The sequence below is a fragment of the Sander lucioperca genome, chromosome 5 (assembly GCF_008315115.2).
Source record: "Sander lucioperca isolate FBNREF2018 chromosome 5, SLUC_FBN_1.2, whole genome shotgun sequence".
Lineage (NCBI taxonomy): Eukaryota > Metazoa > Chordata > Actinopteri > Perciformes > Percidae > Sander > Sander lucioperca.
Genome location: NC_050177.1, coordinates 7,695,166 through 7,718,488, shown reverse-complemented (window position 1 = coordinate 7,718,488; position 23,323 = coordinate 7,695,166). Strand labels below are relative to the sequence as shown.

Below are 23,323 nucleotides of genomic sequence, written 5' to 3'. Positions count from 1 at the left end.
GAGAGACGACGTAAATGTGACGTGAGCAACCTGTCTGAAAGTTGTAAGTCTTCTGGTAGCTGTGCCAAGAGAAATCTCCATCATTCCGAATATTGCAGAGACGGAGAGCGTAGGTATATGTAAGGAGATAACATGGAAACAGGCTAATTATTGCTAACTAAAATGCTAGTTAACATTAGTAATTAAACTTAAACAGCTAATGTAAGTCGAAATTGCCTGCGAGCTTCTCCTGTACTATACGGTAATCCCTCTACTGTGCGACAGTAAGTCGCGTGGTTATGACACAATCGTTAGCCTATTTTTACAAAAGCGTCTGCTACGGAGCCATAACGTGAAATACAAGGTAATGGAGCCTTTTATACATTGTTGTGTTTCTTTAGAAATAAACAATGGACAAATAAAGTCTTTGAACGCTTCAGCTGTAAAGTTAGCAGATAGAACTTTTGATGCACGAAAGATGCAACACACACTTTTGATAGCCCCAGTGATGGTGAACGTAAACTCCCATGCTATAAACAACTGCACCAAAACATAGACTTATAAAAAAAAAAAAAAAATCATTAGAGCCAGCCGCTCCATAATAATATAATATTCTGAAGTAGCCAAACTTACTGTACCTACACTCCCTCCTGGTCCATCTCTGTTGCTTCAGGTAATTCACATTCATACCCACAGCAGGCTTGTTGTTCTGTGTTGGTTAGTTCCATAGATTCGTTATCCATGTCTATCTCTTCATCCTCCTCTTGCTCATTTTGTTCTTCCTCTTCCTCATATTCCTCACTGTCCTGTCTTTCTCCCTGGTGTGCTGGCTCAGATCGCTAACATGCTAGCAGTATTAGCGCTAATGCTAGCACTTGATTTTAAAAACAAATCAGTCAGTTTGCAGCATTTTTCAACGTCAGCCAACAGTAAGGTGACCAGATTTCTGAGACAAAATCCCGGGACATTTTCAGCTCAGAAGCGTAAATACTCCCAAACAGGTAACGTTTTTATCTTTGTAAAAAGCATGCCCACGGACCTAGGGGGGTCCGTGGGCATGCTCCCCTGTAAGAAAATGTTGTATATTTTAACGTTTAAATGCATCAATCTGGTGCACTTTGAAAAGAAATTCAGAGGTTAGACTTGATTATTCTTATCTATGGATGGAAATACTTGTGCTGTAGCCTGAACTATTTTGCACTTCAGAATTTTAACCATGCACACACAGGTGGAATAGTTTCTTCTTCATATTTTTGCATTAATGTCATTAGGAAGCATACCAGTAGAAATATATATTCATATTTGTAAGTGGGATATATTTAAGTAAGTGGGATTGTCTGGAATCTGGCAATATAGTAACTATTATGGTGGGATACACTGGCTAAGCAATTTACAAAAATGTCTGTGCTGACATAAATAGTTTACATGAGAATACATTATAATTTTGGCCCAAAGTTGGAGACCATGTAGAAATTTTGTTGCAATTTCAAAACCGGATTCCCCGGGAACCGCTTGTTGTACCGATGCATGTGTTGAGTGAAGAGTTTGGGAGATATTTCACAGAGTAATGGGTGTGCAAAGATTTATGCAGAATGCAAATATGATAACATTTCATGTAAGTTCAGTGTTAATGTTCTCGCAAACCATTTGTCACAGCAACTGGAGCTAATATCTGGAAATCTTAGATTCTGGTTGAGGAGGTTGTGCCAGACTCATGCCTTGGGCTGAGTCTCTATCTGTCAGTGGGAGAGCAGGAGACGCTTGTGAAGAAGTTGGTAATTTCATGGCGCAGATTAACACTTTAGCATGCACTATATCCATGTCCCATTCTCATTAGGGGCTGAGCCCCCCTAAAGGTCTGATCCTAGAATCGCCCCTGCTGCTACTTCATACTTGTACTCCCCTACACCTCAGAGGGAAATGTTAATGTTTACTGCACTACATTTATCTGACAGCTTTTGCTTTATTGCTTCACGCTGGGCTTGTTTCTGCAACAGCTCATTGAGTATCAGATACAATTAAAACTATTGAGGAAATATTTTCATTTGACATTGGTCCAGTATTAAACGAGATCGCTGCAGTTGGCAACTGTGAAACAAGCTACAATGTAAGTTAAAAGGACAATTGTCCAGCTTGTATTTACGTTCATAAAAGTGCTTGTTTTGCTGCTGACAGGCTCAGATACAGGGCTTAATTTGAGCCGGAACATGCCGGAACATGTTCCGGCACCTCCGACGTTGGATCCGGAACCTTTTTTATTGGATCCGGCACCTCCTGTGTCACTATGAAAAATTAGTCGCCTAAATGAAAAAAATAAACTACTGTTTGTGTAGTGTTCAATGTTGTTATCTGTCTTGTTAGTCTTGATTCCCCATTGGAGTTCCACAAAAGTCTTGTGTTTGCATTTTCAATGCGTTTTGAGGTGAATTTTCAGGGTAAGACAGAGGGGGGAGAGGGACGGAGGGAGGGGATCGGCACTTCAACAGCGCGGCGCTGCACTTCAAGTGACACAAGCGCTTGTGCTGGTTGAGGATAAAAATGTCAAAAAGACAACAAAGTTTGCTTAACTTTTTCAAATACGCTGGCCAGTTGGATCCCAAACAAGCAAAAATCGTTTCTGCCGATCAAGAATGTGGGTTTTATGTTTTAATTGTCCGATGGATAGTTGCTGCTTTTGAAAACGATCGTTGCAGTGTATTTTTAATTTTTTTTACATTTCGCACCGATGCAGTGCACGTTCTGAAATAAAAATAAACATTGCCCTGATGTACACACAGTGTTGTTTAGGCTTTTTTTCTGTTTTAGTCAGAGTCAGAGAAGCTACGTAGGCAGGTGTAATTTTTGTTTTGGTTCCGTTACCTCCAAGCCCCGTTTTGAGTCGCCGGATCCACCCCCCCTCTGCGCTCCGGGACCTCCCACTTTACAAATTAAGCACTGCTCAGATATAATATATTATAATATTCTAAGGATTTCTAAGGAGGTCGACCTTTCTGTTAAAGAGTAAGATCCTTTTTTTAAACATAAAAAGTTTGCGAAATTGCGTTCGCTAAACCCACCAGACTCCATGTAAATAAACAGTAATTTTAGCATCGTAAAATATGGGCACATGCACGTTTAGGGTGTGTTTGGTAGGGATGAGCGAGTACAGCATTATCTGTATCTGTATCTGTATCTATTAACCATATGAATTATCTGTATCTGTATCTGTATCTGTACTCGGACTGGGCGGGGCCTAACCCGGAAGTGGGTGGGATTTAACCCAGAAGTTGGTCGGTTTGTCTTGAAATGGGCGGGGCTTTAACCGGTATGTTATTTTAAGCATGCAATTGATATGGGTTGATCAGAAATTGTTATATTTATTGCTGATTAGAAAACTATTTACATGATAGCATCAGCATTGAGCTTCAGATCAATGGTTTTGATCACGATAACAAACAAACTATATATAGAACAAGAACAATGAATAAAACACATGCGGTTGCAATTATGAAGTAAAATGTAATGAACAAGAGTTTTCATACTCAACATAACTTCTTTTTTTAACTTTTAATTTTTTTATGATCAGTGTGATTTTTTTTTTTATTGGTCCTTTTTTTATTTTTTATTTCCACACCAGGTATGTGTGTGTGTGTGTGAGTGTGTGTGAGTGAGTAAGAGAGAGACAGAGAGAGAGAGGGGGGGGGGGGGGCTGTGTTCTATGGATCAAGTAGTCCGACGCTGTTTTTCAGATCTGTTTAGAGCCAGCTGACGGTTTAAAAAACTCGTTTCAGCCGAGTATCCGGCTCAACTCTAGTGTTTGGTCAATGTTTTCTTTCTTTTATTCCAATTTCGGATCTGTCAGTCACACTGAAAACCGGGGACATTTCCGGGGACAGACTACCCGCTCTACCAAACACTGGGCCGTCTTGACTGTCTTAATTCTGCACATATTTCTGTTACTGTAGCCCTATTTACTATTTCATTATTTCATCCATGTGTGGCGCAGCGGATCCGTGCGCACTGTCACCTGCCGTGGAGACGCTGGCCTCACTAACCTCTCCTCCTCTGAGTCGGGTCTCCCTCGCGCTGGACTCAGTTTCACTGAGCGTACTAACACTTAGAAAATGTAAATGGCATTACATCAGTGAGTTCAAACTGCTTATTGTGCGTAATTTGGACTGACACTGAAATGCATGTTGTTCTGTAACTGGTGTGGCGCTGCCACTTTTCTCTTGATTTCCACTTCGACATTTTTTTGAGTGAAAGAGACATTACATTTAGGACATATCATCACAGGTAACAAGCTAACCATCGCAAAGTGTTGTGCTAATGCTGGGAACATGCAAATTGTATCTTTATAGTTGTATCCATATGATGTGACAGCTACAGGACATGCTTTGAATTCATAAGATTTAACAATACAGTGTTAGGGACAGATCAGATGGCCAGAGACTTGAGACTTGACTTGGACTTGACTTGGACTCATGGCAAAAGACCTGAGACTTGACTTGAACTCGAGCTCAAAGACTTGAGACTTGACTTGGACTCGAGCTCAAAGACTTGAGACTTGACTTGGACTTGCAAAAAATGACTTGTGAACATCTCTGGTAGAGGGTAACCATGACTGTGATATCGAGAGACTCATATGTGGTATATATACTGATCAGATTACATTATTACCAGGTGTGAAGGATTTCGGCAAATTTGGTTATCGTTTGGCCAAAGAACTTTATTATTGATGCTTGAAAGGGGGCCGAGAGAAATTATATGAGCTGCTGTTTACAATTAAGTGGCCGCATGGCTGTGACAATCATGCAGCTCTCTGATTGGCCGGCCGGCCCAAATGGCCCATGAGAGCCTGCGGCCCCTCTGGCATCTGCCCAAATGCCAGATTACCAGTCCGTCACTGGCCATGACGATAGTATGAAAAACTCCATCGCTACCTTGTTAGCTGGTTCCTGAATGGGCGTATGTGCACAGTGCCTAGAAGCAATTCATTACATCGCGAGACCTGATATCACGCGATACTTCCTGACGCCGGCCGAAAGTTGCAAGGGTGGTTTTTCCGCTCACAGGTGCTAGGAGGGAGCGAGACGACCACCATTCAACCCGAAAAAAGTCATATAACCATTCCAATGACTCCGAAGCTGTTCAGTTAAGGTAAATTAAGCTAAACAAACTGCATAGTTCCCCTTTAACTACGGTGCCGTAAAATAGATACTCAATCAGATCTCCGTGATCTGCGTAACAGCAGTACAGTGGGACGTTTGCCTTTACCAGAATGACAGTATAGCACACTTGTGAATTAGCCTACTGTTGCTAACGTACATTCGCACATAACATCTTCCCGTACCCACAGGACATCAGACTTACTTATTGATGTACGCATACAGTAGTGTCCACAAACGTAATCCAACGAGGGGAAAACAGAAAGTGTGAGAGCATTTCAGATTAATGCCTTTCTCTCTCGCTCAAGGCCGCTGTGTCCAAACCGCAAAATTACGAATCCCACTATGCAGGGCTCCAGACTGCGACCAAATGGTCCCCCTTTTTTACACATTAAACGTCGAAATTTCGGGAACCTGAGAGTGCGTAAGCTCAGGCTTATCTGTCCTCTCTGAAAATGGACAGAGAGCGGAGCTCTGACACAAACACACACACTCGCACACACACGCATAGCTGCGGACGGTGCAAACTACGTCGGCTCTGCAGTTTTGTTGAAGTCACAGTGAGTCACGGAAATGCCGATAAAGTGGTTTCAAGTGTGGTTGCAGTTTTTCAAAACTTCATGCAGACAGCGTTTGCTGTGATATGATATTAATGGAGAGACGAAAGCGGTTGCAGTGCTGTTGACGTTACACTTTCTAAGCAGGCACAACACTGGTTTCTGTGCCCTGGTGACTGACTGACAGGTTGAGGTTGTAAGGCAAGGCAACTTTATCTCTACAGCACCTTTCAGCAACAAGGCAACATTAAACAGCAATTAAAAACGGTCATGAAAATAAAACAGGCTAAAAAAGAATATACAATAATAAAAGTTACAGTGAATAAGAAATTAATAATTATTCAATTTAATAGGTTGTAGGGATGGGTTTGGGAGGAGGAGGATTTTGTTTAATTAATAAAATAATGTAATGTTCTAAGTACATAGTGTGATGACCCTTCCCAATCTGCCTGCCTTGAGCCAGACGGTAACAATAGGATAAATAGGTTTGACAATAATTTTTACAACTGAAATAATTGTTTTGTAATTATAGAGGGAAAGTACCAACAAAAAAGGTACCATTGGGTAACGGAACCGAATTTCAGGTATCGGTACCAATATTGGTTCAGTAGTAGCCTAAACAATGCATGTTTAATTTTAAGTTGAATTCATTGTAATTGTAGACTAGAGCTGGTATATATATATATATGTTTTGTTTTTCATGACAACGATGGTGCTGTCGGTTAACCTTCTATGTTACATCTTCAAAAGTGACACTGAATTTGAAACAGCACATTGTAATTTCTGCATCTATAATCAAAGTATGTATTAGTAATACAGTGGAAATTAGTAGAAATGTGAATATTTGGTTAGCATGTTGATTTACGGTGTGTGCCCCTAAATTTTCTGGTTGCGCCCCTAAAATTTTCAGTTGGGGGCCACTGTGTTCCTAGTGAAAAAAGTTAGTCTGGAGCCCTGCTATGGCCACGCCAAGACCAATTGGCATGGCCATAATGGTCGATTGGTTGGGGTTAGGCATTTGACCTTGAGTGGTTAAGGTTAGATAGCTGATTGGTCAGGGCATAGGACCTGTACAAATGGGGTTATGTTACCTTGCGTAAGCATGGACGCCTGGCCAATAAATGCTATTGAAGGGCGGGTCTTGGCGTTGTGGGATTCGTAATATCCATAGACAGTAATATTAATGGACACAGCGACTCCATAGACTTCGACGGACACCAGTGAAGTCAATAGGCTCGTTCGAGATGAGCTGCGCCTTGCCTGTAAAGTGGACGAGAGAAGGCGGCGGCAGATTTAGTCTCTCTGATTTCTAGATGTAACTATCAGCCACATAACATGTGTTCTGTACAGAATAAGCCTTTAAATCAGACAAATAACAATCAAAATCCCTCTAATTCAAAAACAATAAAAAGTTTATATAAAACGTCATCATGTTGAGTCGATTCTGAACCAATCAGCTGTTAGATCAGCTGAGAGGCAGGCGTTTCCCAGCATGCCCTGGGTCCGCTTGGGTCTTGCAGTCGGTGAAAAGCAACTGCGCTGCCTGTGTCTCAAACCTGCGGCCACCTTGATCTCGTGAGGTTATCGTTGCCCACGTGTGCATGATGTCAGAGCAAGTCGGGATCGAGTCGGACACAAATCTAACTGGCATGCATTGGGCTGCGATCACGGTGATCGATTCTGCGCAGACCTGGCTCATCTCGAATGAGCCTATTTAGAAGCATTTTTCCAGTGATGGCTGAGCGTACTGCGGAGCCTCAAACTGAGCTTGACGACGTAGATGTGACGTGAGCAACCTATCTGAAAGTTGTAACCGTGGATTTCCACAAGATGCGGAACGTCTGCGGACCGACTCCGCTGCGGAACGGCTGTGTGCTCCGCCGTCTGTCAATACCCACCAGGTCTGGATTTGTTGCTTAACAGCTGCAGCCAGCCGACAACGAGATCTCGCGAATTCATGTATGTTCGCGCGATATAACAGGATGTAGTTTCTATAAACAGAACCACAAAACCAACAACGGTTTGTTTCCATCCAGAGGAGTAGAGGGGAAACAACTCTGTGCTGTGTTTTCAAGGTGTAGTGCAGGGAAATATGACCTGCCGTGAGCACGGTGTATTTTATTTTGTAAAGTAACCGGATGTTTTATTTTGTTTCTGTGCTCGACTTCCTGTCCCGCACTATCTGCCGTGGGCTGAATTGCTGCGGAGCTCTCCGTCGTCCGTCAAAAATAGAAGCTCTGCGTATCTGCTCCGGAGGGCTGCGGACTGACGGAACTGGGACGGAGTAGGGACGCAGACGTTCTGCAGTCAGTGGAAATACACACATTGACTTTAATGGAAACCTAATGACTCCGTCGACGTTCCGCAGACGTTCTGCATCCAGTGGAAATTGCCGGTAAGTCTTCTGGTAGCTGTGCCAAGAGAAATCTAAATGTTACTTCATATGAATTCACTTGCCACATACCGAAGTATTTCCAATCCATCAAAACGTTGCTGAAATATTTTGTTCCGATGCTTTCATGGCTTCATGGGCTTCTAGCTTCATTGTATGCCTCCACGTACCCCCTGACTGCCTGCGAGCTTCTCCTGTACTATACGGTAATTCCTCTACTATGCGACAGTAAGTCGCGTGGTTATGACACAATCGTTAGCCTATTTTTACAAAAACGTCTAATACGGAGCCATAACGTGAGATACAAGGTAATGGAGCCTTTTATACATTGTCGTGTTTCTTTAGAAATAAACAATGGACAAATAGAGTCTTTAAACGCTTCAGATGTAAAGTTATTCACTGTCAAAGTGACGCCAAAATCAATGGCAGTCAATGAAATGCTAGCGGCAGGTGATGGCTTGTTAGCTTTAGAAACTCTCCATAGTAGGTGCGCTTTCCAGATGCTCGCTTACCCCCTTGGTAATATCGCGACCAAGCCATAGGTCCAAGCCAAGCCAAGGAGCAGAGCATAACCTTACCGCATGCTGATACGTTACTAGTCCAGGTAGAGCGAGCTAATGCTGACAGGGAGAGAGAGAGACACTGTGTCACTAACAGCCAATCCAGTCTGCTCAAAGTGGTGGTCTTTTTCAATTACAGTTTGGTTACAGTGACGATTAACATTTTCAGGACACATCTTATTGTTTTCAGACAGACTTGAAAAAAATGTGAACCTATCCATTAATTCTCAGAGCTTTGTAGCTCTGTTTGTTTGTCTTTATGTGCCAGGTTCCTTTGTCAGTGTGCACTGACAGCTGTCATCCAGCAACTCGTAAAGTACTGCACAAAGGAAAACCCATCTGCTGTTATGATTGTATACTGTGTCCTGAAGCAGAGATTAGCAATGCTACTGTTCTGCCCTTCAGGCATTTAAGTTGAATTTTTATGCATTTAATTTGGCATACTTTCAGTTTTATGCAGACTCTTATTTTGACGTTTGTTTACTGAGCTAAAACAGGAAGTAGTTCATGCAGACTCTTATTTTTACGTTTGTTTACCGAGCTAAAACCGGAAGTTGGAAACCACGTTAGAATTCACCCTGTGATGGTTGGGGTCGGCTGGCTGTGAGTTTTTGTTTATTTTCTCTAGATGTTTTTTTTTTCTGTCGGCTCTGTCTCTCTCCCTGTGTCTCTTTTGTTTTCCCTCCTCCCCTCCTGTCTACTGCCTGCCAGCTGACAAGACACACCTGCTGCAATCACCATCACCGCTCTCCCGCCACGCACACCTGCCAGCCATCTACAATTAAAAACAGTACTTCAACCCCGGCTCAACAGACCATCTCCGCTGAATCGTTGTCTCCGCTTCACCAGTGACCCTCGCATAAGCTACCTGAAAGATTCTTTGTACTTACCTGTCCCTGTGTGTTTCCTTGTCTTACCCTTCTTTGTGTTTGTTTCACAGTGATCACTTCCATCTCCTCCATATCCAGTCAGCTGGCCTCTCCATCCAGTCCTCCTCCCACGGCACCCTGCTTCACCCTACCTCCGTCTCCGCGTCCAGCCAGCCCTTCCTCGGCCCCTCTGCTTCCTTTCTCCAGTGTGCCCTCCTTGAATCTTCGGCCCCGGTTTCCCCGCGCTCCCCTGAGCTCCCTCACCATCCCACTCCCTGCCTCCCTGTCCCTCGCCATCCTAGCTTCTGCCCCATGAGTCCCTCGCCATCCTAGGTTTTTCCCTTGAGTCTCTCGTCATCCTAGCTTCTGCCCCTGAGTCCCTCGCCATTCTAGGTTTTCCCTTGAGTCTCTCGCCATCCTAGTTTCTACCCCTGAGTCCCTCGCCTTCCTAGGTTTTCCCCTTGAGTCCCTCTCCCTCCGAGTTTATGCCCCAGAATTCCCCGCCAGATTTGGTTGGAAGTTTTTGTTCAATAAACTTGTTAATTTTTGGAGTTGTGCGTTTGAGTCCGCTCTGTTCTTCATAAAACACCCAGGGGGTAAGCTTCTCCTCACAACACGTACCTCCTATGGCGCCATTTTGATGCTAACAAGCACTCACCCCCCGTTAGCATCCCATTGACTGCCATTCATTTTGACGTCACTTTGACAGCAAATAACTTTACATCTGAAGCATGTAAAGACTCTATTTGTCCATTGTTTATTTCTAAAGAAACACGACAATGTATAAAAGGCTCCATTACCTTGTATCTCACGTTATGGCTCCGTAGCAAACGTTTTTGTAAAAATAGGCTAACGATTGTGTCATAACCACGGGACTTACTGTCGCATAGTAGAGGAATTACCGTATAGTACAGGAGAAGCTCGCAGGCAGTTTCGACTTACATTAGCTGTTTAATTACTAATGTTAACTAGCATTTTTGTTAGCAATAATTAGCCTGTTTCCATGTTATCTCCTTACATATACCTACGCTCTCCGTCTCTGCAATATTCGGAATGATTGAGATTTCTCTTGGCACAGCTACCAGAAGACTTACAACTTTCAGACAGGTTGCTCACGTCACATTTATGTCGTCTCTCTCAGTTGGAGGCTGCCCAGTAACGCTTGGCGCTCACCGGAAAAGTGCTTCTAAAGGCCTTCACTGGTCTCCGTCCAGAGCAACGGGATCTGTTGGTTCATTCTATATACAGTCTATGGAATTCACCACGTTAGAAATGCATTAGAAACGGCAGACTGGTTAAAAAATGCGCCAGGGATAATGCATCCTGCCTGTTGACTCCCCAGCAGAAGCATCGCTTGTATGTATATAATCTTTGTTCTGACTAAGTTAACTTTTAAGCATATTGATTTCATGCTGTAAAAGTAATGTTCATGAAAGCTATGTGGCTTAGCTAATTACAGTATTTTGCTGTTTGTTTCCTAGTTTCACTCTCTCGTCTCTCATAACTCATCTCGTGTATGGATTCAGCACAATGTGAAGAAAATAAATCTGCATACAAAGAATTCAGGATGTCTTCATGTTCATGAATAGAGAGAGTTTAGCTCACTGTTTAGTTGCTACACCTCAGCGAGAACAGTATAGCTTCAGGTATTTGTTTTTCTCCAAATATCTACAGAACAACATCAAATATACATTACAACAATTTGCCTTTTGAATTTGAATCCTTTATGCTGTCTCAGGCTGCGGCAACAGATCAATGTCTGTCAGCAAGTCAATGGCGAGTACTTCCAGCGGCTGACTGGCCATAAGAGCGCCCTGGTAGGTTTTCACCTTCGGCTGGACAGCCTTGGACAGCACACAACGTTGGCAGTTTTGACAGTGCTTTTCTATTTCTGCTCCCATCCCTGTCCACTAACATCTTTGTCTCGCTAGGTCAGTGGTCCGTCGCACCCCTTAGTGCCCATGTTGGTCGTGAAGGCTGTTTAACAGTTCTTGAAGGAGGCATGTAGGCAAAAGCAGTTGAGCATACGGCTCACCATGTGGGGCAGTTACACGTCTATAGAGCAAGCTGCCCTTCTTGGAATGGACCTGGAATCATTTTACCCAGCACTTGGATGTCCAACTCTAGATATCCTACATAGGGGATGTCTAAACCATTTGCTGCCTTCAAAGCCAACCACCCACATGATTTAGGTTTCGGGGCACCCCAGTGCTCGAACACTTCTTTAAAAAGTGACTCAGTAATGGTGGTAACCATAGAACCTGTATCTAGCAGACATTTCACCCTTGCCCCACCCATCTCCACCTCGACTATAGGGCATCTACCTATGAGGTGTCGTGAAGCGTTTGAAAGAGGGGGAATCTGCATAGGAGGATAATTACGGCTAGTCTCATTACTACCATTTGCATTGTCCACAGAGCCCATACCTGAGGGTCCTGTGGAAGCTGGAGCAGGGTTTGAGTCAGGATGGACCCCGGGTGTGCTGGATGTTGGTTGCCTTGGCCCCTGGCGACACTGGCGAAGGACGTGTCCCGGCTTCCGGCAACGGAGGCAGATGGGCAAGCCTTCTATAGTGAACTTGTAATTGGGGTTATGAGAGCGAGAACCACCCTGGTCAAGTACAGATTCCATTTTAGATAGATTTGTTATAATGGTTTCAATTTGTAAGTGTTGTTTATTTAACTGTTCCTGCAAAACAGAAAATTCAGATTCCTTTCCAACTCCTATCGTATGACAGGCCCCCTCAACATTTACATCAACCCCACAGTGGTGACGTCCTGCTTGAGTTTGCTTAGAAGATCCCTCACCCTCTTCCACCCACATAATGGCTTTCTGTTTCAGGGCTAAGAAAGAAATTGAGGGACGTTGACTTAAGAGACTCTTTAACTCCCTCCGCAATGATACATCACGCACATATTCAACAAACTGATCTCTAACCAGGATGTCCATGTCTGTCAACCTATCAGGGTAAGCACGCAGAACATCCTCAATCAATGCCCACAGAGAATGGGAGAATTCCTTTAAACACGCCCCATCTTTTTGTTTGCGATCAAAGAATTGTTTTTGCAGGCTAACAAAGGAATCGGAGGAACCATACAGCTCTTTCAAAATTGCTAAGATGGTGTCTGGATCCTCTCACTCTGCCAATGAGCGAAATCTGATTATACTTTTGCTTCCCCTTCCAAATGATCATACAGGAAGAGGGCCTTCTCTCGGGTGGTCATCTGCCTATCTCTCAAGCATGACTTTATATTTTCTATCCAATCATAAATTCCTTCCTTGACTGAATTGTACATTAGCCACCCGTAACCTCTGTACCTCCTCACGCAGAGCCAACAGTTCCTCCACTTCCTTATCCACACTCATTTCAGCAACTTAGTTCACACTTTAAAATAAGACACAACAAACTCCTATAGCACAGTTAATGCGGGAGGAGGGAATTTCCAAAGCAGTATTTTCCGGAGCTCTACAGCCACAGCAGCTCATTAGTAGTCATGTCAGTGGTAAACGTCAATTTGCTCCGGTTCCCTCTGTGAAGGACGGGAACTTGCATCTGGCTATCACCCTGCACAACAGGAGAATCCACACCAACGCGGTGCGCTCAGCGAGAGGTAAGAGACTAATGACTGAACCTGGTAAGCTTTTTATCACTTCCTGATTGGCAACAGGTCACATGACCACGTGATGCGACTACACGCACAACTCAACTGGTTTCCCACATATACAAGGAGAGAATCATCCTGGAGTGTGCATTAGGCTCAGCTATTGGGTTCTGGGCTGTGCTCGGGTACATAGGCCTACTGGCTGTCTTTTGCTTTGTGTTAGCTGTCCTAGCTCAGAAATTACCTGATAATTTTAATGAAGCCAAGCTCATTACCTTCAGCATGCTAATATTCTGTACAGTCTGGATCACCTTCATACCAGCATATCTCAGCTCTCCTGGGAAATTTACTGTTGCTGTGGAGATATTTGCCATTCTGGCCTCCAGTTTCGGACTAATACTGTGTATTTGCTCCAAAGTGTTTTATCATATTGGTTAAGCCAGAGAAAAACACCAAGAAACATTTAATGAACAAAAATCAATCCTAAAACATCTGAGGTTTGGAAATAGTTAAGATGGCAACATACACTATGTATGCTGTGCACATCCAACAAAGTCTTCACCTTGTCTAAAATAGTTTATTTTTGCATTTAATATTTTCTTAATTGTCATTTTGTGCATGTCCTCTTAATGTTGCCATTGTATTTTATGAATATTCTTTAAAATATAAAATATAAAAATTAAGTGAATAAATGAAATCTATTTATTATGAAATAATTTCCTTTTAAATATTTCTGTATCTGCATTTTTTGAAATGGGATTGAAGGTGCACATTTGTTAGGCTTAACTATATTATAAGCTAAATTAAAGCCAAATAGATGAAACGGTAGGACTGGATAAGGCCATCCTCTCTCTGATGCAAAGTAAACTGACGTACAGTAGAAGGAGGGAAGGTTTGGTCTGAAAATCTATAAAACACACATTCCCACATGCTCACAGTTGAAGGATGGAGATCTCCGCTCTCTGTATTGGCCTGATCCTGTCTCTGGGTTTGTTTAAGATGAACTCAGCTCTTGCCTTGAATGGTTCTGAGGATGATGTTAAACAAAGGGCTGGGCTTACCGAGGGTTGGACTGGTGCTGGGGTCAGCACTCAGGCTTCATCTGTGAAATGTAAGCTCCAGGGTACCACTCGTCTCCCTGTGTTCTCAATGGATGGTGACTATGTTATTGGTGGTGTTTTCTCCATACACTACAACATGCAAACAGTGAAGCATAACTACACCACCATGCCTGAGCCACTAAGATGTACAGGGAGGTTAGTAAGAGGGAGAAGTGGGGGATAAGAGGATGTTAGACTGTGTGGCTGTTGTGATTTGTTTCATGTGCTTACAATTGTGTTGCAGGTTTTGTGGTGGACTGAACAAAACAATTTTTTTTTTTTTTACAAAGTGCCAATTCAGTATTTAGTCATATATATTGCAGGTATTATACTCACAAATTTATAAATTTGAGTTTGATATGAAAAAAGCATTTTTTTAATATTAACTGAAAATGTATTTGTATAACAACTGACTTGTATATATTTAAGAAGATACAAACAAATTAAGACTATTGACTATAACTATTTTTTAATCGTGCAATAGGATTCTACATTTTTTACTCATATTTAATCTTTTGAATTTTGGTGTTCAGGCAATCTTTGATGCCTGTGCAGTATTTTGTTCACATATGGGCAGCTATCAGGCATTGTCAATAACTATGAATTGCAATTTCCCTTTATTATTACAACTATTTCTCTTTAAGTTGTGATTGTCCTTGATTAAGAGACTTGAGTGTCTGTTTGCAGCACTAACACCCGTGAGCTGCGCTTCTCACGTGCAATGATCTTCGCCATCGAGGAGATAAACAACAGCACGGAGCTGCTGCCGGGAATCAAACTCGGTTATCACATCTATGACGCGTGCGGCTCGGTGCCCGTGGCGGTGCATGTGGCATTCCAGCTTTCAAATGGCCTGGACCCGGTGTTTTACACCGGTGACAATTGCTCACAATCTGGTATGGTGATGGCTATCGTTGGTGAGTCTGGGTCGACACCATCCATCAGCATGTCGCGCATCACTGGGCTCCTTAACATTCCTCAAGTAAATATTCTGAAAAGTGGAGAAAAAAAATTGGAATAGAGACCATGCAGTGCTGATTTTTTTGCGTGTCCCATTAATATTTACCGTGTTCTTTTCCTTCAGGTGAGCTACTTTGCCACTTGTGCATGTCTGTCCGATAAGCAGCAGTACCCAAATTTCTTCAGAACAATTCCTAGTGATCAGTTCCAGGCTGACGCGCTGGCCAAGCTGGTAAAACACTTTGGCTGGACTTGGATAGGTACTGTCCGGTCAGATTCGGATTATGGCAATAATGGTATGGCGTCTTTTCTGGACGCAGCACGCAAAGAGGGGATCTGTGTAGAATACTCTGAATCTTTCTATCGGACCCACCCACGTAGCAGGATCCAGAGAGTAGCTGACGTTATCCGCAGGTATAACAAAGGTTCCCTTTGTTGACACTGACCTGCACACAAAAGCACAACAAAAATGCATATGGGCTATCTCATGATGGCTTGTGTTTACTTTCTTGATATATATTTTAAAACGTATACAGTATTTATTTTAAATGTCTCTCCAGGTCAACAGCTATGGTTGTTGTGGCATTTACATCCCCTGGAGACATTAGGATCCTGCTGGAAGAGCTGTCACTCGAGCCTTTTTCACCTCGCCAGTGGATAGGCAGTGAATCCTGGGTAACCGCCCCAGACATACTGAGGTTCAGCTTCTGTGCTGGAACCATCGGATTTGGCATTCAGAAATCTGTCATCCCAGGTCTGAGAGACTTCTTGCTGGATCTCTCTCCTTCTAAAGTGGCTGCCTCTCCAGTGCTTACTGAGTTCTGGGAGGATGCATTCAACTGCAGGCTGGGAAAAAGTGAGACATTTGTATTTATGTTTACCATAGGAGAGGCACCCACAGTTGTGTCCTTGTGGTCGTATATTTTTTAATTATTGTTTGAGTGGAGCTTCCTGTGTTTGTAGTTCTATTAAGGCAATCATACTGACAGTGATATCAGATCATTTAATTTATTTTATACACGTCAGGCCGATCATGTCAGTATTTAATTAAATTAATTTGTTGCCATTTTTTAAAAGTGACTAATTGTCTGATGACTGATTTGTGTTGACATGAGCTAACTAAAAAAAAAAAAACTAAAATATACAAATGTCCAGATACAAACTGAAACAGCAACAATTTAAAAACAAAAAAGCATATCTGTAAAACATTGCTTTGAAATGTATTGTAAAATAATGTTTTACTAATAAATTAGAACAATGTAGATATATGGATTTCTGCAAGGCACGTTTAGCAGGTTAAAAAAACTAAAATAAAACAAAGACAACTAGAAGAGTGCTTGGAGAATGCAGACCACCATTTTTCACAATGTTAACAAAAGAGAAAACTAATTAGCGTATCTGCCCCGTGACTCGGATCTGATCAACAATTTAATGGGGTTTCCCTGGCCCATGATACAACCTTCTACCAAGTTTCATGAAAAGTAGGCCTGTTGTTTTCCGTACTCCTGTTGACAAACAGACAAACAAACTGAACCAAAAACATAACCCTCCTGCTGGAGGTAGACTAATAATAAACACATAGGGAAGAATAATAATGTAATATCACATATTATTGTCAAAGCCTTTGTCATGTGTTTTAGGTGCAGCCGTAGACAAGAGATTATGTGATGGAACTGAAGACATAAAGACGCTCCAGAGCCCGTACACTGACACATCTCAGCTCCGGATCACTAACATGGTATACAAGGCTGTTTATGCAATAGCTCATGCCATTCACAAAGCACTGTGTCAGCAAACAAATTCTACAACTCAGTGTGACAAATTCACCAGGATAGAGTCCAAAGAGGTCAGTTGAGAATAAGTGAAAACGCCAATTCCCTTTTTTTTGCCATAATGTACCTTTTCTGACATAAAATATTTGTTTTATTTGATGTTATTTCCTTGCTCTCCCTCACTGTTTTCCTTTATTTCATCTTTACAGGTTGTTACTCAGCTGAAAAAAGTAAATTTTTCCCGAAATGGTTATGATGTGTCATTTGATGCCAACGGTGATCCTGTGGCCCGATACGAACTGGTTAACTGGCAAAAAAGTGAGAGTGGCAGCATTGAGTTGGTGACAGTAGGGCAATACGATGCATCACTGCCAGTGGGCCAGAAGTTCCAAATAAACAGAAACCTCACCTGGGTGGATGGTGGCACACAAGTAAGCAGCCCAAAAGCAATACTTTTACATACATATGATGATCTTGTAGGGTCTGATATGTGTACATTGAAAGAATTTTTGTTCACTGTAACTGTTCCTCCAATCACTACCAAGCCTTCTTGTAACCAGTGGGCTACTGACAACGTAATCTACTTTAGAATTACAGTTTATTCAATATTAAATGAATTAATAAATACATAAATGAATAAATATGGCTATAGAATACATCCTAAAATAAATAAATGAGGTGATAAATATACAAATAAACGTGAAATAAATATATACATGTGTCAATATAGTTCAATAAATAAATACCTATCTTTTAATCCTCAGAGCTTCAGGGCATACATGAATATGTATGAGTTTGTTTCTCTCTATGTGCCAGGTTCCTGTATCAGTGTGCACTGACAGCTGTCCTCCAGGAACTCGTAAAGTGCTGCAGAAAGGAAAACCCATCTGCTGTTACGATTGTATACTGTGTCCTGAGGGAGAGATTAGTAATGCTACAGGTATTTGTTTATCTCCTAATCCATAGCCAATGTACTGTACAAGATCAATATACAGTATGACTGCTAGAAGGCCTTTTTTTTTTTTTTTTCAGATTCCCCTGGTTGTTTCCCTTGCCCCAAGGAGTTCTGGCCTAATGCAGAGAGAGACACTTGTCTCCCCAAGCCTGTAGAGTTTCTTTCCTACAACGAGGTCCTAGGAATCATCCTGGCTGCATTCTCAGTTGGAGGCGCCTGTCTGGCCATTATAACAGCGACTGTGTTCTATCGTCACAGGACATCCCCGATTGTCAGGGCCAACAACTCTGAGCTGAGCTTCCTGCTGCTCTTCTCCCTGACTCTATGTTTCTTATGTTCATTAACTTTCATTGGAGCACCCTCTGAGTGGTCCTGCATGCTGCGCCACACAGCGTTTGGGATCACCTTCGTCCTCTGTATGTCTTGTGTTCTTGGAAAAACAATAGTAGTGTTAATGGCCTTCAGAGCTACACTCCCAGGTAGTAATGTGATGAAATGGTTTGGTCCTCCACAGCAAAGAATGGCTGTAGTGTCTTTCACGCTTATTCAAGTCTTAATATGTACTATTTGGTTGGGTCTTAGTCCCCCTTTTCCAATGAAAAACCTAACCATATACAAAGAGAGAATCATCCTGGAGTGTGCATTAGGCTCAGCTATTGGGTTCTGGGCTGTGCTCGGGTACATAGGCCTACTGGCTGTCTTTTGCTTTGTGTTAGCTGTCCTAGCTCGGAAATTACCTGATAATTTTAATGAAGCCAAGCTCATTACCTTCAGCATGCTGATATTCTGTGCAGTCTGGATCACATTTATTCCTGCATATCTCAGTTCTCCTGGAAAATTTACTGTGGCTGTGGAGATATTTGCCATTCTGGCCTCCAGTTTTGGACTAATACTGTGTATATTTGCTCCAAAGTGTTTCATCATATTGTTTAAGCCCGAGAAGAACACCAAGAAACAGTTAATGAATAAAAATTAATCCTAAGATTCCGGAGGTTTGGAAATAGTTCAGCTGGCAACATACATCATACAGCTCATGCTGTGCACAGTCTTTACCTTGTGGATTTAAAAATTTATATTCACAAGTTTGTTTTTACATTAAATATTTTCCTAATTGTAATGTCATTTTGTGAATGTCCTTTTATTATGTCTCATTTTAGAAATAGTCTTTCATCATTTAACTTAAAATATAAAATAATGTGAATAAATAAAGTCAAAATGCATGACAAAAATGTGTGGTACTGAGTTCAGTCTCAACATTTTGATTAAATCATTGCTATTTTAATATTTGTGTAGGATTAATAAACAAGTTAAATCTCTCAAATCTAAGTTTGATTTAGAATGAGCAAGCTCAGTTATAGCATCATACAATATAAAATGCATTTTAAAGAATAACACATGGCTACTTAGCACCAACAAGACTGCAGAGAGGCTGTTTACTGGGTAATAAATGTGTGGTAGTGGTAAAAAAGTGGTAGTTCTCCCTGGAACTCTCTTGGTACAAAGCCTAACAGCAAAGCCAAAGAGTAAACCTTGGGAAATGGGAGGACGAGTAACGAGCAGAGCACAGCACCCTGAGATTTGTGATATGACCAGCTTGCCTTCAATGTCATCGAGGCAGAGCACCTCTACAACCACTGTACTTAGTAGGACACAGCCGTGAACAGCTGGGAAAGAGAAAATTAGCAACAAAAAACCTCCCGAACAATCGAGTGTGCAACTGGACAACAGATTTGTGCCACTGTTGCAGAGGGTAAGGTTGCCTAGGGTAAAGACTGAGAGTAACTCAAAAATTAAAGGCTACCGGGAAAGGTAACGACTGGGCCTCAAATTCTGATTGTGGGTGACTCTGCTGTAAGAGATGTACAAAGCATTTTCAGTAAAAACAAAAAAAAACTACTCTGCTTTCCCAAGGACAAAGTCGCTGACTTGGCAGAAACAATCATAGTGGCAGCACACCCAACTGTGAAAAACATCATACTGAACATTAAATGGTCAAACGATCTTGTAAAGCAACAATCTCAAGTGCTGAAACAGGACTTTATTGATCTGCTGAACAGTTAGCTCTCTGAATGCTGAGGTGTTTATTAGGGATGAGCGAGTACAGCATTATCTGTATCTGTATCTGTACTCGGACTGGGCGGGGCCTAACCCAGAAGTGGGAGGGATTTAACCCGGAAGTGGGTCGGGTTGTCTTGAAATGGGCAGGGCTTTAACCGGTATGTTATTTTAAGCATGCAATTGATATGGGTTGATCAGAAATTGTTATATTTATTGCTGATTAGAAAACTATTTACATGACAGCATCAGCATTAAGCTTCAGATCAATGGTTTTGATCACGATAACAAACTATATACAGAACAAGTTTTGCAACAATGAATACAACACATGCGGTTGCAATTATGAAGTAAAATGTAATGAACAAGAGTTTTCATACTCAACATAACTTTCTTTTTTTAACTTTTAATTTTTTTATGATCAGTGTGATCATAAAATCACACTTTTTTTTGGGGTTCTTTTTTTTAATTTTTTATTTCCATACCAGGTATGTGTGTGTGTGTGTGTGTGTGTGTGTGTGTGTGTGTGTGTTTGTGTGTGAGTGTGTGTGAGTGAGTAAGAGAGAGACAGAGAGAGAGAGAGAGAAAGAGAGAGATGGGGGCGGGGGGGACTGTGTTCTACGGATCAAATAGTCCGACGCTGTTTTTCAGATCAGTTTAGAGCCAGCTGACGGTTTAAAAAAGAAAAAAAATCTCCGACAGGCAGAGACGCAACGCGAGTCACATTCTACCAAGCACCACGTCTGAACAAACCCCACGTTTACCAGATCTCTACTGGTTAATAAGTAGCCTAAGTACTACAAACCGAAGTAATAAACAAACCTGAAGCTGAAGAAACCCTAACGTTAACGGAAAAGACCCGCGAACCTGAGTGACTGAGGGAGAGACAGAGAGAGAGAGAGCTGTTCTGTGTGAGTGAGCAGAGCGGGGGACACACAGCAACACAATAAATCTGTATGTGTGTAGGGGAGGGGCGCTGTGATGACTAGCCTATCACAGAACGTAGACACAGTCAGCTACCCAATGAGGATTTTTATTCAATCCGAGCACAGATATTGACTTGTATTACTCGTATAATACTCGTACTCGGCAAAAGTGCTTTATCCGTACCGGATACCCGAGTATCCGGCTCAACTCTAGTGTTTATCATCTACCGCCAGTCAGAAGAAGAGTTGAGACGAATCCAAACAAGAGGAGGCCCTAACAGCATGGCAGAAATCCATCTCAGCCCCCACCTGAGGAGAGCCATGACCATAGGATACTTTGGAGCCGAGACAAGAACTCTCAACCCCTCTTCAACCCTTCTCTAACCCCTCACCAAAACTAATTCCATTGCGGATCCATCTCCTTCACAGCCCCACTATTCCCCCTTTTCCCCCTTTCCCCATCCTCCCTGTTGGATTTCCAGATTAAATTAAGGAGCTGGTTACTGTTGGAACTATACTTACCCCCCTGCCCCTCTGCCATTAAAAAGAGAATAAACATTAAGGCAAAGGACTGCTGCAGTCAAGAATATAAACACAGATTTATTAAAATAAAAAGTATGTAAAAAGATATGTTGGGAATCGGTAGGGTACAGATTTAATTATTGGCAAATTATCAAATATGTTTTATCAATATTAATAAAGTTATGAATATGGTTATTAATAACTTCAGATTGTATCAAATCGACAATCAAAACGGGGCACCACCCTGGAAGTCAGGGACCAATAATGAAACTGTGAAACAGTCTCATTTAGGTGGTGTTCCCTTTAAAATACCGATCTTAATTAATTTGGTTAATTTATCTGGTATTTTCTAGAGGAACAAAAGGAAGGGTGCAAGGATCCAAGCAACGACCTGTTTAACCAGCTTGTTATTACAATAAGTACACAAATAATCATAGACAACTGCTATTTAAAATATAGTAGAATTTATTAACTGAATAACAAAATTATCAATGGCCAATCAATAATCCTTCGATCAATTAAAACCAATATACCTTTGTATACAAAACAAAGTAAAAACAAACCAGCACGTGATGTGATCTGGGTGTGTGCGTGTGTGTGAGTGAGTGAGTGAGTGAGTGAGTGAGTGAGAGAGAGAGAGAGAGAGAGAGAGAGAGAGAGAGAGAGAGAGAGAGAGAGAGAGAGAGTGCGAGGAGGAGGGGGGGTGACGCAACCCGGGGGTTGCTCGGTCACGCCCAGATTAGCCATTAGCTCATTGAAGCTAGGCTATGTGTTAGCTGCACAAAAGCTATTTAGCCTTAAGAGGGCGGTAGTGGGCTGCGTTGCAACACCACGTGACTAAGCTAGTCAGTTAGCTATCAAAAGACTGACAAAGAGGGACACACTAGCTACTTCGCTATGTGCTAGCTGTGTAGCTATTCGACGTACGTGACTCGCTGTTGGCTAGTTGTTCACTTGGGCGTGTGTATGTCCGTACATGTGTGTGTGTGTGTGTGTGTGTGTGTGTGTGTTAGTGAAAGAGGAAAGAAAGCCCTTTAGAGAAAGAAAGACACTTTGAAAAACCTGATTATCTCACTCAGTACAATAACTACAACTCCGTGAAAGGAGCAGGTAGCAATTACAGTGTTAACAAGCTAGCTGCAATATTCAACACAACATATCAACAATGCACTGTGATCAGAGTACATTCACAGCAAACAGATTGGACTCTGCGGCTCAATCAGATTAATAAATCAAGCGTGCAGCAATAGCACATTATTAATTGCAAATCACATAAATGGCGTAACAAGTGGCTGCATTAGCCTTACTGACATCAATAAAACACACTATTCCTCTGCCCAGAAACCTTAAGCCTTCTTACTGTGTGTTCAGTCCATCAGTCCGTAGGTTTCCACGGAAAAACAGAACGTAATCCGGCCGCTCGTCAACGTGCGCGGAGAAAAGCTTTCTGATCCCCAGGGCAGCGGGGAACAGGCCAGAGTCGACTTTGAAGAAACAACGGTGTCCGTGTCCGATTTTCTTCTAGAGAATGTCGTTGTTCTCTCTGCGTTGAAACACAACGTGTTTCTAGGATCCCCTTAATTAAATCCACTTTGTTCAGAAATGGAAGGGGGAGTTTTTAGCACAAGCGCTTGTGTGCTTCCTTCAGCAGTGTAAGCCAGCGGAAGACATTAGTTTTTGGGTGCTCAGGCTATTTATAGTTTAAGGCCCCATGCTGTGTTTGAGGAACCCCTGAAGAATCAAAGCTACAGGAAGGTGCAAACCTTATCTGCAGCCCCTCCCTGCCCTGCAAACACGTCCAGTTGGGGCCCACATGGGCCTCACTTGGGCTGGTTGGGCTTCGGCTGGCCATGGGCACAGAGTGGGCTTTGTTGTTGGGCCCCACATGGGCAGTAGATGGGCTAAACTAAGTGGGCTTCAGCTGGGC

The 23,323-nt window shown here is 42.3% G+C and overlaps 1 protein-coding gene across 1 annotated transcript; it reads left to right on the top strand.

Moving 5' to 3' along the window:
* Nucleotides 1-14,181: 14,181 nt before the first annotated feature.
* Nucleotides 14,182-18,938, top strand: LOC116047603 (extracellular calcium-sensing receptor-like). Its single transcript, XM_031296489.1, has 8 exons — nt 14,182-14,362; nt 14,894-15,188; nt 15,291-15,580; nt 15,727-16,022; nt 16,807-17,012; nt 17,148-17,369; nt 17,755-17,878; nt 17,971-18,938. Exons 1-8 carry the CDS (start codon nt 14,256-14,258, stop codon nt 18,867-18,869), a joined length of 2,439 nt encoding a protein of 812 aa, XP_031152349.1. The 5' UTR covers nt 14,182-14,255; the 3' UTR covers nt 18,870-18,938.
* The last annotated feature ends 4,385 nt before the right edge of the window (nt 18,939-23,323 follow it).